Source organism: Mustela nivalis, assembly GCF_964662115.1.
Source record: "Mustela nivalis genome assembly, chromosome: 3".
Classification (NCBI taxonomy): Eukaryota; Metazoa; Chordata; class Mammalia; order Carnivora; family Mustelidae; genus Mustela; species Mustela nivalis.
Window position 1 is genome coordinate 139,600,702 of NC_139022.1, and position 14,137 is coordinate 139,614,838.

General features: G+C 46.6%; 1 protein-coding gene across 3 annotated transcripts in view; it reads left to right on the top strand.

The window, feature by feature from the left end:
- Window positions 1-14,137, top strand: part of PDE6A (phosphodiesterase 6A) — a gene marked incomplete at its 5' end in the record, with an annotated part of 57,237 nt that overhangs the window by 37,401 nt on the left and 5,699 nt on the right. For all 3 annotated transcript variants that reach the window (XM_082726285.1, XM_082726286.1, XM_082726287.1), the window contains 5 exons: window positions 1,156-1,243; window positions 1,434-1,534; window positions 1,936-2,043; window positions 13,247-13,310; window positions 13,594-13,668. In XM_082726285.1, the coding sequence (XP_082582411.1) occupies window positions 1,156-1,243; window positions 1,434-1,534; window positions 1,936-2,043; window positions 13,247-13,310; window positions 13,594-13,668 (436 nt within the window). The remainder of the gene's footprint in view (window positions 1-1,155; window positions 1,244-1,433; window positions 1,535-1,935; window positions 2,044-13,246; window positions 13,311-13,593; window positions 13,669-14,137) is intronic.

The following is a 14,137-nucleotide window of genomic DNA, read 5'->3' on the forward strand; positions in this document are numbered from 1 at the left end:
AGTGAGAGGTCAGAGAGGAGAGAGGATACCACACTGTTGGGTTTGAAGATGAAGGATGGGCCACAAGCCAAGGAAGATAGGTGGCCTCTAGAAGCTAGGAGTCGAGGGAATGGATTGACCCCTAGAACCTCCAGAAGGAAAGCAGCTCTGCAGACCTGCTTTAGACTCTGAACTCTAGAGCTATAAGATAATAAATCTTTACTGTTTTCAGCCATTAAGTTTATGGTAATTAAGTTTATGGTAATTAGAAACAATATATGAAACCCCTCCCTTTCCTCCCTCCCTCTCTGCTGAATGACTTTAAGCCAAATGTTAGTAACTGACACTGGTTCATTCATTCCCCTTGTATTTGTAATGCTCCTAACATAAGTGCGGTAGGCCCTGTGCTAGGCAAGGGAGGTACCATGGTAACAGAACAGACACAGGCCCTGTCCTCACAGAGCTTACACTCCACACAGCCTCTGAAACATGGTCCTTGCTGGGTAGAGCAGGAACTAGTGTTGTACTCATATTACAAAGGAGGAAACTGAGGCTCTGCCCAGGACCCACTGCCTACGAGTCATAAACAAGCCTAGAACATGCTGCTCTGAGGCTAGAGGTCGTGTTTCTACTTTATGGGAAGCAAAGTATTGAGCTCAGAGCTTGGCACATATTTATTGAATAGAGACATGAATAAACACACCGCCTGTGGGAATTCAGTGGCTTCTCCTGAGACTCAAGGATTGCATCAAGGGCTTGTGATCTTTTAAGTATGGCCTGGGGCCAATGTCCACGGATGATGACAGGGAACCCAGAAATCTTTAAATTGCCTGTGTCATTGCGTGTGTGTGCGTGTGTATGTGTTCCTTTGGGGCACACGCTATTCAATAGCCTCTCTAAGGAGTCCATGAGCCCAGAGAGGCTCAGAATTAGCTGAGGAGAAAGCTAAAGCCTGAGAGTCAGGGGACCCCATGTCGAGTCTTCTTTCCCACTCCCTCACCACATGATAAGCTCCTTCTCAGTGCTGGCCGTCAGCCTCTCTGCCTGCAGAATTAGGAGGGGGCAGGACTAGATGATGTCTGTAACCTCCATCTTGGCCATTTCATGCTGATTGTGTGTGTGTGTGTGTGTGTGTGTGTGTGTGTGTGTGTGTTTATGTGTGTGTCTCCCATTCAGATCCCAGAACCCACTGGCCAAGCTCCATGGGTCCTCCATCTTGGAAAGACACCACTTGGAGTTCGGCAAAACGTTGCTGAGAGATGAGGTAGGATGGGTGGGGGCCCTCCACATTGCCTGCTGGGAGTCCCCATCTCACTAGAAGCCTGCGTGTAGCTGGGCGGCACTCTTCCCATCGGCCTGGGCTGCCTCTCCCACCGTTGGGGGTCATCATCAGTAGTTGCGTGGCTCTCCTGCCAACATCACTTCTTGCGTCTCTTCTACGGTTTTCTCTCTAGAGCCTGAATATCTTTCAAAACCTCAATCGCAGACAGCACGAGCACGCCATTCACATGATGGACATAGCAATCATTGCCACAGACCTCGCCCTGTATTTCAAGTTGGTATTTCTTTTAATTTTAAGACCAAGAATAACTATAATAATGACTATAATAATAAACATCATAGAGCCAATGATTTAATATGTTCTGTGCACTGTCTCTTATGCTATAGAATAGTAATTCTCACTATGACCCTGGGAGTTAGACAGCCTTACCCCCCACTGTATCCATGAGACACTGAAGTCCAGGGGAAGAGATTGGCTAAGTAAGATCAGGTGACACGCTGGAGACAGAGTTTGGGTTAGAACCTAGGTCTTCACTCCCAGGCCTTGGTTCTTTCCACTTTGTTTTGTTAATTATGTTGTTTTCAGAAGCCTCAGTCTGAAACAGCCAGTGTTAGAAGCCTGGAGGTTGCATTATTCTAAGACAAGCTCCTTTAACGAACTGGTGTGTTATACAGGAAAAGGACGATGTTCCAAAAGATCGTGGATCAGTCTAAGACATACGAATCCCAACAGGAGTGGACTCAGTACATGATGTTGGAGCAGACACGGAAGGAAATTGTTATGTGAGTAAGACGGGGCTTAACCCCTGATTTTCCTAAGCCCAGGGTGTCTGAGGTGAGATGCTGCACTGACAGGCCTTGCTGCCCTCAAGAGAATCCTGGGACACCCGCCATTTTGGAGGCTGCCAACATCTGGAAACAATGAAGTTATGCCCTCACGGAATTGCAGAAATTATGGCATATGTTTAATTTTTGTTTTAACCCTAAAATATTAGATAATATATTATTGTTTTATTTCTCTGTATATAAAAAGCACAATACTTGAAGTATTTCTATCATAAGATTCAGAATTTGGGTGGTAAAGTGATAGGACTTTAAAGGTTTTGATGAAACACAAAGCATTATACCAATTATTATTTGAGTGATATCTATGTGTAATTCAAAATATGTAGGCTTAATTTTTTTTAAGCGTTCCTTTATATGTGGCAATGTCCTACAATATAGCACTGCTACTCACAAATCAGGTACGTGATTTATATTAAATTTAGAGCGCCTGGCTGGCATGAGGTGTGGTAATGGGACTCAGAATTAAGTTTTTAAAGACTATCTTCTTTTAGTTGCCTCACTGTGCCTCTGTGACTCACCTCAAATGATGACGGGGTGAGACATGTACATTTGAGGCCTTTGGTGATGAGGTGGCCCAAGCCAAAGAGTCCCCTGGCTCCCATGTGCTGAGTCCTAAGTATCTATGGTCAGGGAAGACAAGGCTTGACCTCATTCCCGAGGCAGTTACCAGGTTTTATCTATCTTTGAAGAGGAGGCTTGATTAAATCACAAATGCTGCAAGTCCCCGCAACAGAGAAGAGGTGGCTGCTGGGACAGGCTCAGGAAGAGAGGAAAATGGCACAGTACCCTTTTCTCACTTGGCAGTCGTCCAGTCAGGCAGATCCCCTGATCCTGAGGAGCTGTGCGACCCGCCCCCACCGAGCAACGGGGCACCCTCAGGCTGTGGCTGCTCCCAGGAGCACCAGACGCTGCCTGACTGGACATTTCAAAACGGTGCTGCAGAAAATTGAACAAGTGGGAAGCACACCCTGTTCTTGGGTAGGGACATTAATATTAAATGTCGTCTATTCTCCCTAATAAATATTCTTGTAAGGTGATTCTAAGGAAAATATTGACTTTATGTTGAGGATCATTAGGAAGCAATGTCAAAATTCTTATGAGAAGAAAAACAGCCAGAAAATTCAAGAGTAATGGTAGAAAGAAGCAGAACGAAAGGCAGTTTGATCCTAGACATGAGTGGGACAGGACAGGTTCATGGGGCAGACTTGAAAGGCTATGTCTGTGTTAAAAGTGGATTTTATAGGTGCCTGGCTGGCTCAGTCAGAAGAGCATATGACTCTCGATCTCAGGTTTGTGTGTTTGGCCCCCCGTGGGGTGTAGAGTTTGCCTGAATAAATAAAACTTTTTGAAAAAGTGGATTTTTATACCAGCGAAGAAAGGGTTAAGTTCATAAATGACGTTGGGACTCTAAGGTAGCCTGATGGGTTTTTTTTTTTCTCCATTTCTTGGTGGACCCAGACTGGGTGTCCTACAAATTTAACCCCATTCTGACCCTGTCTATGTGGAAATATCACTAGAATCCATGGGTGAAGGGCTGGTCCCAAAAGATGGCCCCTCTGCAGACACCAAATAAGTCAAGGTTGCTACTTTTGCTTCTGACCCCCTGGCTATAAATTGGAGGTTCCCAGGACTCCACCTTTGGGTTCTCTTAATTTGCTAGAGCAGCTCACAGAACTCAGAGAAACATGTTCTAATATCTACCAGTTTATTGTAAAGGCTACAGAAGAACAGCCAGATGAAGAGGTACATAGAGCGAGGGTCAGAAGGGTCGCTAGCATGGGAACGTCCATCCCTGTGGAACCGGGGTGCTCAGCCCTCCCTGCCAGTGGGTGCTTCACCAACCCAGTAGCTCATCACATCGCCATTGTGTGAATTCTGCCGAGCTCTCTCTACAGTTCCCTCTCACCCCGACCCTTCCACAGAGGGTGACGGGTAGGGCAGAAGATTCCAGCCCTCTATCTGCTCGGAAATTCTGGTGTTCAAACCCACCTTGAGTCTTTCTAGGGACCCCACACGAAATCATGGTGATTAGCCTAAACCCACAGTGGGCTTTCTACAAAGGATACTCCTATCCCTCAGGAAATTCCAAGGGTTTGAGAAGCTTTGTTCCAGGAACCAGAAACAAAGACCAGTTATATTTTGTATGATACCATAGGGGATCACAGAGCCGGATTCTATCTCACTCCTGTAGCAAAATAAGTTCTAGATGAATCGAGATCTTAAAATAATGAGAAAACAAACCAAAAAAAGGGGGGGGGGGAGAGGGAAAAAGTCATGGTAGAATTAAAAGGAATAATTTCAGATGAACTTTTCTAAATGTGACATAAAATTCAGAAGTCATAAATAGATTGACAAATTTAACTACATAAAAATTGGGGATTTCCTCACACCACACATAAGAAGGCATAGCTGAAGTCAGAAAGCAGGTGATAAGCTGGGAAATGTATCCAACAGAACTTCTGACAGAAGAGCCCATTTCCTTAGTAAATAAAGCATTAATACAATTTAAAAAAAAAAAAAAGACTTATCCAATAGAAAAATGGGCAAAACCCTCCTTCTCCCCAGACATTTCCCAGAAAAGGGATTTCAGAGGGGAGCAAACATACAAAAGGACGGTGACCAGACTCACAAGCAGCAACGCATAATAAAACCACGGCACGACAGAATGTTTTCACCCCTCTTCTCAGCCACTGAAAACATTTGCAAGCACACTGCACGGGGCAGAGTGAGGGGCAGTGAACTCCGCTCACTGCGGTGGGAAGGTCAACAGACGTGGCCGCTGAGCCTCTATGGACGGCTGTGTAAATGCCCGCCCTCTGACCCAGCAGTCCCACGTGCAGGACTCACCCTCCCGCTGCTGTCCCCCGCGTGTGCCAACGAAGTACAGCTGTGTCCCTGGCTGGTCGCAGCCTTATTTGTAATTGCCAAAAAGATTGAAAACAAATATCCCCCCATGGCGGGGAATGGGTCAATGATGTCACAGTACTTTCACATAGAGGGATGTGAGGCAGGCTGTACAGAGAATGACAGGGAGGATTACCCAGATACAGTGTTTAATTAAAAAAAAGAAGGGCACCTGGGTGGCTCAGTGGGTTAAGCCTCTGCCTTCAGCTCAGGTCATGATCTCAGGGTCCTGGGATCAAGTTCCCCATCAGGCTCTCGGCTCTGCAGGGAGCCTGCTTCCTCCTCTCTTTCTCTTTCTGCCTACTTGTGATCTCTCTCTCTGTCAAACAAATAAAATCTAAAAAAAGAGAGAGAGAGAGAGAGAGAGAAAAAAGAGGGATGCCTGGGTGGCTCAGTCGGTTAAGCGACTGCCTTTGGTCTGGGTCATGATACTAGGGTCCTGGGATCAAGTCCCACGTTGGGCTCCTTGCTCAGCAGGAAGCCTGCTTCTCTCTCTGCCTCTGCCTGCCACTCTGCGTATTTGTGCTCTCTTTCTCTCTCTGACAAAAAATAAATAAAATCTTTAAAGAAGAAAAGAAAAGAGGCCAGAGACAGGACTTTAACTACTGCCAAATCCAAGGGAGTTTTAACGGGAAGTCTTTAAACTGAGGTACACGGACCCCGCCCACCCCTACTCCAAGCCAAAAGCCTTCTGAGAACTATGTGGGCACCGAGGCCCTCAAGGGAGTCAGTTTTCTCTTTCTTAATATTTTCCTGAGAAAGCACAGGAGTTGAAGCATTGCCCAGTCCCCTTGCTTTTCTCCCTCCTTACAAAATAATCTTACTTGGGCCTTCTCTGTCTCTCTGTCTCTATCTCTCTTTCTCTCTCTCTCTATATATATAATGCATAACAAGGCATTAGAGAAAGAGAATACTGTCCTGGATTGTGCATTGGGGCAGCAGTAGCTAAGGCATTTTTTATTTAACAATCTTACTTCCTTTAGAGAACGTACCACTGTCCAGGAACACCCCCGATATCAGGGCAAAAGGGTATCAGAGTAAGTACTGATGGTAGCAGCACTCAGTTAATCTGTGCCACTTCCTGTCATCTATCACCTGTCTATCATGTATTTGTTCTACCTACATACCAGACCATCTACCTTTCTTAGAATTGAGAATAAAAAACAAGATGGATGACACCAGGATGCATTCTAACATGCTTCATTGAATTGGAAAATGAAATCGGATTCTCTCTGAAAAAATATGTGTGATCTGCTTGCTTTACTGGACAGTAACAGATAGGCATTTCCAATCACATTATATGGCAAACATTTCCGTAAAGTCAGTGCATCAACTCTGCAGCTACCAAGGTTTGATGAAAAGAGTTGAAACTTGTTTGAGGATGAAAGCGCTTTATAAGAAATATAACACTGGAAGATAAATTTAAATTAATAATGCTTTAATTGACCTCACCCACTCTGAGTATCTTGGCTTAACCAGAATGCGGCAGAGAAAGTGTCTGGGGTATAATTAATAGTCATGTTAGAAGCCTTGGCTAAATCTTTATGGCATACTTCCCAGAAATTGAGGAAGTGAGTGATTCTAAGGTTTGCTTTAAATAAAATTGAAGGAGAACCTAATGGAATTGTCAGCTGATAAATCATTCAGAAGAATGATCACAGTATACTTTTTAACAGATGATTTGGAAGAATTGAAAGAATTGAGTGACATCGCTGTAACAAAACTACCATTTCCAAGGCTTCTAATTACTTGCATCTGTAAAAAGAAAAAAACTGGCAAAAAACACATGCTAAACCCTATCTTAAATCAGCAATAAGAACTATTCATTCATTAACTCATTTTAAGATTTTATTTATTTATCTGACAGGCAGAGAGAGAGGGCACAAGCCAGGGCAGCAGCAGGCAGAGGGAAAGGGAAGAGCAGGCTCCCCCGATTAGGGCTGCATCCCAGGACCCTGGGATCATGACCTGAGCCGAAGGCAGATGCTTAACTGACTGAGCCACCCAGGTACCCATTAACCGATTTTTTAAAAATGATCTTTAATAGAAATATGTTCTGTAGCAAATTATCCAGAGCATAATATCCCACCAAAGATATATACCATTAACCGATTTTTAAAATAAGATCCATAGTGTCTCATTAAGAGAGAAAATTCCAAAAAAAAAAAAAAAAATTTACTTTGAGCATTTAATAATTATTTCTAAAAACAGGTAATAGATTTCTGTTGTGTTGATGAACTGTGTAATAACAATAAATGCCCTCAAGTTTTCAGTACTTGGAGGCCTATGGTCAAAGAAAAAAACTTTAGTTATATCATTTCATATTTGGGCATATTTGGTTGCAGATAAGTTCCCAGACACAGAGCTCTAAAACCCTTGGAATGTTCTGAGCCATAGGAGTGATAGGAGTGTCTTTTGTTCTAATGAGGCGACTCTGGGTGGGCTCCTGGAGGGCTTCAAGATGGAGGCTGATCATCGGGAAGATCAAGCCATGATTAGAAGCTTGGAACTTTCAGCCCCACCCCCCAATCTCTGTGCAGAACAGAGGGGCTGGAAACCGAGTTAGTCACCCATGGCCAATGATTTAATCAATCATGCTTACATGATAAAAAACCTCCAGAGAAACCTCTAAACAACAGAGTGCAAAGAACTACCCAGTTGGTGAACGCATGGAGGTGCTGGGAGGGTGACACGTCTGACGAGGGCGTGGAAACTCTGCGTGCGCCCCACCCCCACCCCACCCCTTCTCCAGCGTCTCTTTTTCATTGGCTATTCCTGAAGTGTATCCTTTATAGTAAACTGGTTAATGTTAAGTAGAAAGTTTCCCTGAGTGCTGTGAGCTTGTCCCAGCAAATTTTTGAACCTGAAGGCGATGTTTATGAACTCCCGACTTTGTAGCCAAGTTGGACGAGAGTGTGGGCAACCCAAGAACTTGGTATTTATGACTGACCTCTGAAGTGAGGACAGTCTTGTGGGGACTAAGCCCTTCAACCTGTGGAGTCTGACAGTTCATGTCAGAATTGAATCGTAGGACACAAAGTTGGTGTCAGAATTGGTGGTTGTGAGGAAAACACTCAATACTCCCCCTCCCCCCATACTTCGATGACCTTGGAGGGCTCCTGGCAGCGGGCCCCCTCTAGTCTGAGGTCCATACTTAACCCCTTGACACATCCTAAACCTACTGGTCTTTCCTAGCTGCATAGCTAGTTCTTAGCTGACCCTACTTCTGTATGTTGACTTTGGGCTCAGGTGTGCCTGCGCATTCTTCATGAAACCCTTTACAGCTCCACTTAATTTCTGGTCTCACTCCTCACAGTCTGACCAGACCCTGAGTAGGAAGGGCTTTGGGATCGTCTAGCACGGGGGGTAAAGCCTTGCCACCCATTTTTGTGTCACTCATGAGTGAAATGCCTTTACACTTTGAAAGGGTTGGGGGAGGGGTGGAAATCAAAAGATTTCCTGACAAAATAAAAAATGTAAGAAGTTCACATTTCGGTACTCATAAATAACACTGTATTTTTCTGCAGAGGGCCACATTATGACTTTGATGGCCCCTAGGCAGTTTTGCCTCCGAGGCATCTTCCTCCATTAAAATAAAATTGTTAAAAATGGTATTTTATGACTGTATGCTGGTATAAAGACAAATACAATGTGGGCTGAATTCACTCTTCCATCTTCATCATTATTGTTTTTTTCTTCTGACTTGAAAAGAAATTAAAATTTAAACATTTTCATGGGCCCCTAAAAGTACCCCGCGCCCTGGGCGCTCTGCTTTTCCTTACCGCCCCCCCCCCCAGTTGCTTTCACATCGTGATGCCAGAGTCAAGGAGTTGAAATAGAACCCACATCGTCCACAAAACCGAAATTATTTACTATCTGTCCCTTTATAGAGAAAGTTTGCCAGCCCCTGGTCTAGTGTTTTGCCAATGAGAGAGTGAGGACGGGGAGAGACAATGTGACTTACCTAGTGTCCCACGGGCCTTAACAGGAGCATCAGAACCAGAAATTTTCCCCTTCCCCCTCTCCTGCACACCCACAGCTTTTTCAGGCTTCCTGAGGCCTTGTCCTGCAAGCCACACCTTCCCAGCCAGGTGCAATTTCGGGAGAGTCCGAATGCCTGGCCTGGTTGTCTGGGTGCTTTCAGAGGCCATCCAGGGGGGTCAGGGAGAAGTGCCACTGAGCTACACAGCCTTGCAGAAGAGATATTTGTCTTAACGATGGGTTGGGTGAGCAGAAGCTCAGCTTGCTTCCATCTGCCAGCCCTGCGCACCTGGGCGACCAGGGCTAATGAGATGAAGCTGATGATCAAGATGAGGATGGGGGCACCTGGATGGCTCAGTCATTAAGCTTCTGCCTATGGCTCAAGTCAGGACCCCGGGGTCCTGGCTCAGATCATGATCCCAGGGTCCTGGGATCGAGCCCCACATTGGGCTCCCTGCTTGGCAGAAATCCTGCTTTCTGTCTCCCACTCCCCCTGCTTGTGATCCGGCTCTCTCTGTCTATCAAATAAATAAAATCTTAAAAAAAAAAAAAAAGAGAAGAAGAAGAAGATGAGGACAATGTGTGCACTCACACGATCATCTTATGTGATGGGCACAGTCGCCTGTAGGAGGCATATATTACATAAAACCATATGAAATTGCTTTTGACTGTTTTTGATGCACAAAGTCAGAATTTCATGATGCAATCTAATATAATTATCTCCTTTTACAAAGCAACAAACAAAGGCTCAAAGACATGAAGTCACTTGCCCGGACACGGCAAGTAAGGAGAAGAGCGGAGATCTAGTTGCTGATTTCAAAGCCCTGCATGGCATTTTTTTTTAAAAAAAGATTTTATTTATTGCAAAGAGAGAGAGAGATAGTGAGAGAGCACAGGAGCAGGGAGGAAAGAGAGAATCTGGGATCATGACCTGAGCCGAAGACAAATGTTTAACTGACAGAACCACTCAGGCACCCACCGGCATGGCATTTTATATAGACTGTTCATTCATTCCATGCCCTCCTCCTCTTGATGCCTCTTGCTGACCCAGAGGCTAAGGTTCACATGTCCCCACATACAAAGTCTTCGTGACGTTGGCTCTCTTCTGCCTGTTAAGCCCGTTGTCGTCGTCGTGCGCCCTCCCTCATGTCACCAACCCCCGCTTCCTGATTTTGCATATTCCCACGCCCTGCTGAGTTTACTTCTTAAATGCTTTGTTTATCCGGACACTTGTCCCGGTCATGCCATGGCTTCCTGGCTCTTCTCCCTGCTGGTGTTCCTGTCCCCTCTACACGAAAGCCACAGTGACCCCATAAAATGCAAATCTGATTGCTTCATGCTTCTGTTCAAACTCTCCTTCAGCGGCTTTTCCTGTTCTTGGCAGGAGGGCCTGCCCTGGCTGTCTTCTAGGCCTCGTCTTCCTCCCTTTCCTGCTGCTTCCTGAGCTCCTCCCACCTTTTAACTCTTTGAATGTGCCAGACTTCCTTCCACCAGGGCCTTTGCCCTGCAGGTTCTCTCTGCCGGGAATGTGTCCCACCACTTCTTTACCAAATGGACAGCTCCACAGTCTCCAGACCTCAGCCCACGGTCACTTCCGTGAGGGAGCCCTCCCTGTCAGTTCAGACCTGTTCTCCTAGAATCGAATTCCTTTCCTTCAGAGCCTTTGTTTACACGTTCACATCCATTAGTGTGGTAAATGCATGACTCCCCAACGTGTGTGTCCGCTCTCTGTGAGCAGGGACCTGGGAACCCGCATCTGCATATGGGTACAGAGGGGATAAACAGAGGCTCCCTGCAGTCCCCTCCTGGACGACCCTCTACCCTGTAGCAATCCTGCGTACTCTCCACTGTGTCTCTGCTTACTCTACCATTTCTTGGAGAACTCCTATGCACCCCTCAGGGACCCCTTCCACTGCCATCTCTTGCATGCCCTGAGCTGAGCTAGTTGTTTTCACCTTTGGATTTTTTTTTTTCCCTCTCAAATCTTATACTTCTTTCTGCCATCTCCCTCAGCATACTGTGATGATAGCTTTTTGCTCTTTGTTCTCTAGTGACTGTGAGCTCTCTGCCAACCTCTCTGGGTACCCAAGACTTCATGTAGCACCTTGGCCCCACGGTACCTCAGCAAGGGGTGAAGTGAATGCAATGCCTTGTCTTTAGGGCACGAGGCTTTGGATTTGCTTTTCTGGCACCCAGAAGTCCTCAATCCCTTGCTCCCCCATTCCCAGGCATGCAATCTCTGTCTGAAGAACACTGGGTGTGTTTCCGCAGCTGTGGGAGTGATTTTCACATGAACTCTCCAGCCAAGGAAAGTAAACACCCAGGGCTCTCCTGAAGCCGCACCTACCTGTGGACTGAAAATGGGGACACTGCTGGGTACCTGGGGGACAGGGACTCTTGTGTGCTCAGCCAGACATCCATTTGCTCAGTTTATTTGATGGTAACGGGTCTATGACACCTGATACGAAACAGAGGGCACGTGTTTTGAAGCTATATTACAAAGCATGAAGGTGTTTTGCAAGAACTGTATGAATTTCTGAAAGCTTATTTACTCGAAGAATCCTACATATTTCTGAGGGTTTACTTAGTGAGAGGTAACAGCCCGTTACTCTTTCATGAATAACTTTTTATTGAAGTATAGTCAACACACAATGTTACACTGGTTTCAGGTGTATGACATTGTGATTAGACAACTGCGTAGGTTTCGCTGTGCTCACTGCAAGTGTCACTCCCATCTGTCACCGTCTGACACTGTCCCAATCCCGCTGATTGTATTCCCGATGCTGTGCCTTTCGCCCTCCTGACGTATTCATCCTCTCGCCAGAAGTCCGTCTCTCCCCACTCCCCTTCCCCACTTTTGCTCATTCCCTCAGCCCCTCTCCTCTGGCCACCCCCGCTTTGTTCCCTGAGTAATTCTGAAGGCTTCCCAGACCAGCTTATATAAATTTTGCCAGATACAGCTGGTCAACTGTAAAATCATCCAAACAGCAAGACCCCCAGCCTTCTCCCACTATCCCCTCTCCCCAGCCCCTGCCCACCTGACTCACCAAGTCTCACCAAATCAGGCCGAGCTCACCCAGGTGGCTTGCCCAGCAGACACAGCGGCAGGTCAGGCCCCGCTGCCCTCCCCAGACAATCCTCTCCTTCCTTCCCACCCTCCATTCTGCTCCGTCCTCCAGGGACTGCCAGACAGCTTTCCTGCAGCACAGCTCTTAAGAGGTCATGCCCGGGTCCTCAACCTTCAATAGCTCTCCACGGCTTCTTGGATACAATTTCCATTTCCCAGCTTGAAAGGTCCCATCCACACCACACGGGCCTGGATTCCCATCTTGGACATGCATGCCACCATGCCCCCAAGTCTGAAACACCCTCTCCAATGCCCCCTCCCCTCCAGTTCTTTGTCCCTGTCCCCTCCTTCTCTGTGTTCCACTGTACCTACCTAGGTAATAATACCTGTCTTACCTTCTTCCTATTATTGTGAAACCACTTTAAGGCTTATCTTCCCATCCCTTCTGTCCCCAATTCCTCCTTCTACTTCTTCATGCAAGTCTTCCGGAAATGACTGATGTGGTCCTTCTTTTTCTGTGCATTTTTAATGGGGGTGATATTACTCCCTGCCATGGGCAAAAAGCAGTTCCTGGAGATGGAGCAAAAAGCCTTAGGTATCACAGTGACCGGTGGCCCTCCAAACAGATACACAGTGTGTCTATGGTATTAAGATTTCATGGTGGACTGATTACAGAAAACACGTGTATAGAAGCTGTTTGATGTGGAAAGAGGAGGATGATGAGATAAAGCTTGAGAAACACTGGCCTCTGCTAGGCAGGAGAGAAGTGCTCTGAAGAGGTGCTGAGATTGAAATGAAATCCATGTTTCAAATTACCTAGAACAGTGCGTGTCCCGTAAGAAAAACCCAAAAGACGTTTGGCGATTATCGCCAATATTTATCATGCACATACTACGTCTGGACCCTCTGCGAAGATTTTTTACACACTTTATCTCATTTAATTTTGCCTCCATTTCATGAGGAAAGTACCGTTGTTGTTACAGATAAGGAAACTGAGGTTTACAGAGGTTGGTTTAATTGTTCCATGCCAAACTAACTGGCAACTGACAGAGGCAGGATTTTAACCTCCGTCTGACTTCAAAGCCCGACCTCCAGATGCAAGCAGCAGTGCCCCCCTCCTTGCAACGTGGTGCAGAGAAAGGAGAGAAAGGAGACCTCGGGGCTGATGGTTGGTGTCCTTATGTGCAGGGCCATGATGATGACCGCATGTGATCTCTCAGCCATCACCAAGCCCTGGGAAGTGCAGAGCAAGGTACGGAGCCCTCCTGACCTGAGAGGATGGGAGTCCCACCATCGTGACAGCAGCTGATTCAGCTTGGTCTCCCAGCTCCAGAAGCAGCTCACCTTTGTCTCATCTGCTGAGACACTGAGACCACTTTAGTGCCTCTCCTGTGATGACAACAAAGGGGGGCAGTGAAGCAGGGGTGGGGGTTAACTTTTTACCAAGCTGGAAAGCCAGGAAGGGTGGGAGCAAAGTTAGAAAGATCTGGGCTGGGGCTTGACCTGGGGGGTGTGGGGGGGTGTGCCTTTTGCAGGTAGCTCTGCTGGTTGCTGCCGAATTCTGGGAACAAGGCGACCTTGAGCGTACGGTGCTGCAGCAGAACCCCATTGTGAGTAATGGGGGAGTGCGGGGGGGACATTAGCCTGATGTTGGGTGTGTGTGATCTCATCCTGATAGACAGGCGTGCCTCGACATAGGCATGTGTGATCATACCGTAGAGACGACCTTTTCCTAATGTACTAGTTCTCAAAGTATGGTCCCCAGACTACCATCAACCTCATTACTTGAGAACTTATTAGAGATGGGAATTCTTGGCTAAACACAGGCAGACAAGGGGACCCCAAAATAGATTTCCTCCCGGTTCCAACAGTCTGGGGGCCACGCCCCCAGGACCTGTTGTACTAGTACAGAGCATATGACTGGAAGACTTTGGCAAGCTGAGCCCCACCAGTGTTGAAAGTAGGCTTGGCTAGAAGAGTCACCAAGACGGGGAGGCCAGTGAGAAGTTCACTAAGGCCCTGAGCAAGGACGGCTGGGAAGCAGAGGCAGGGTAGGAGGGCGCAACATTGTGGGGACAA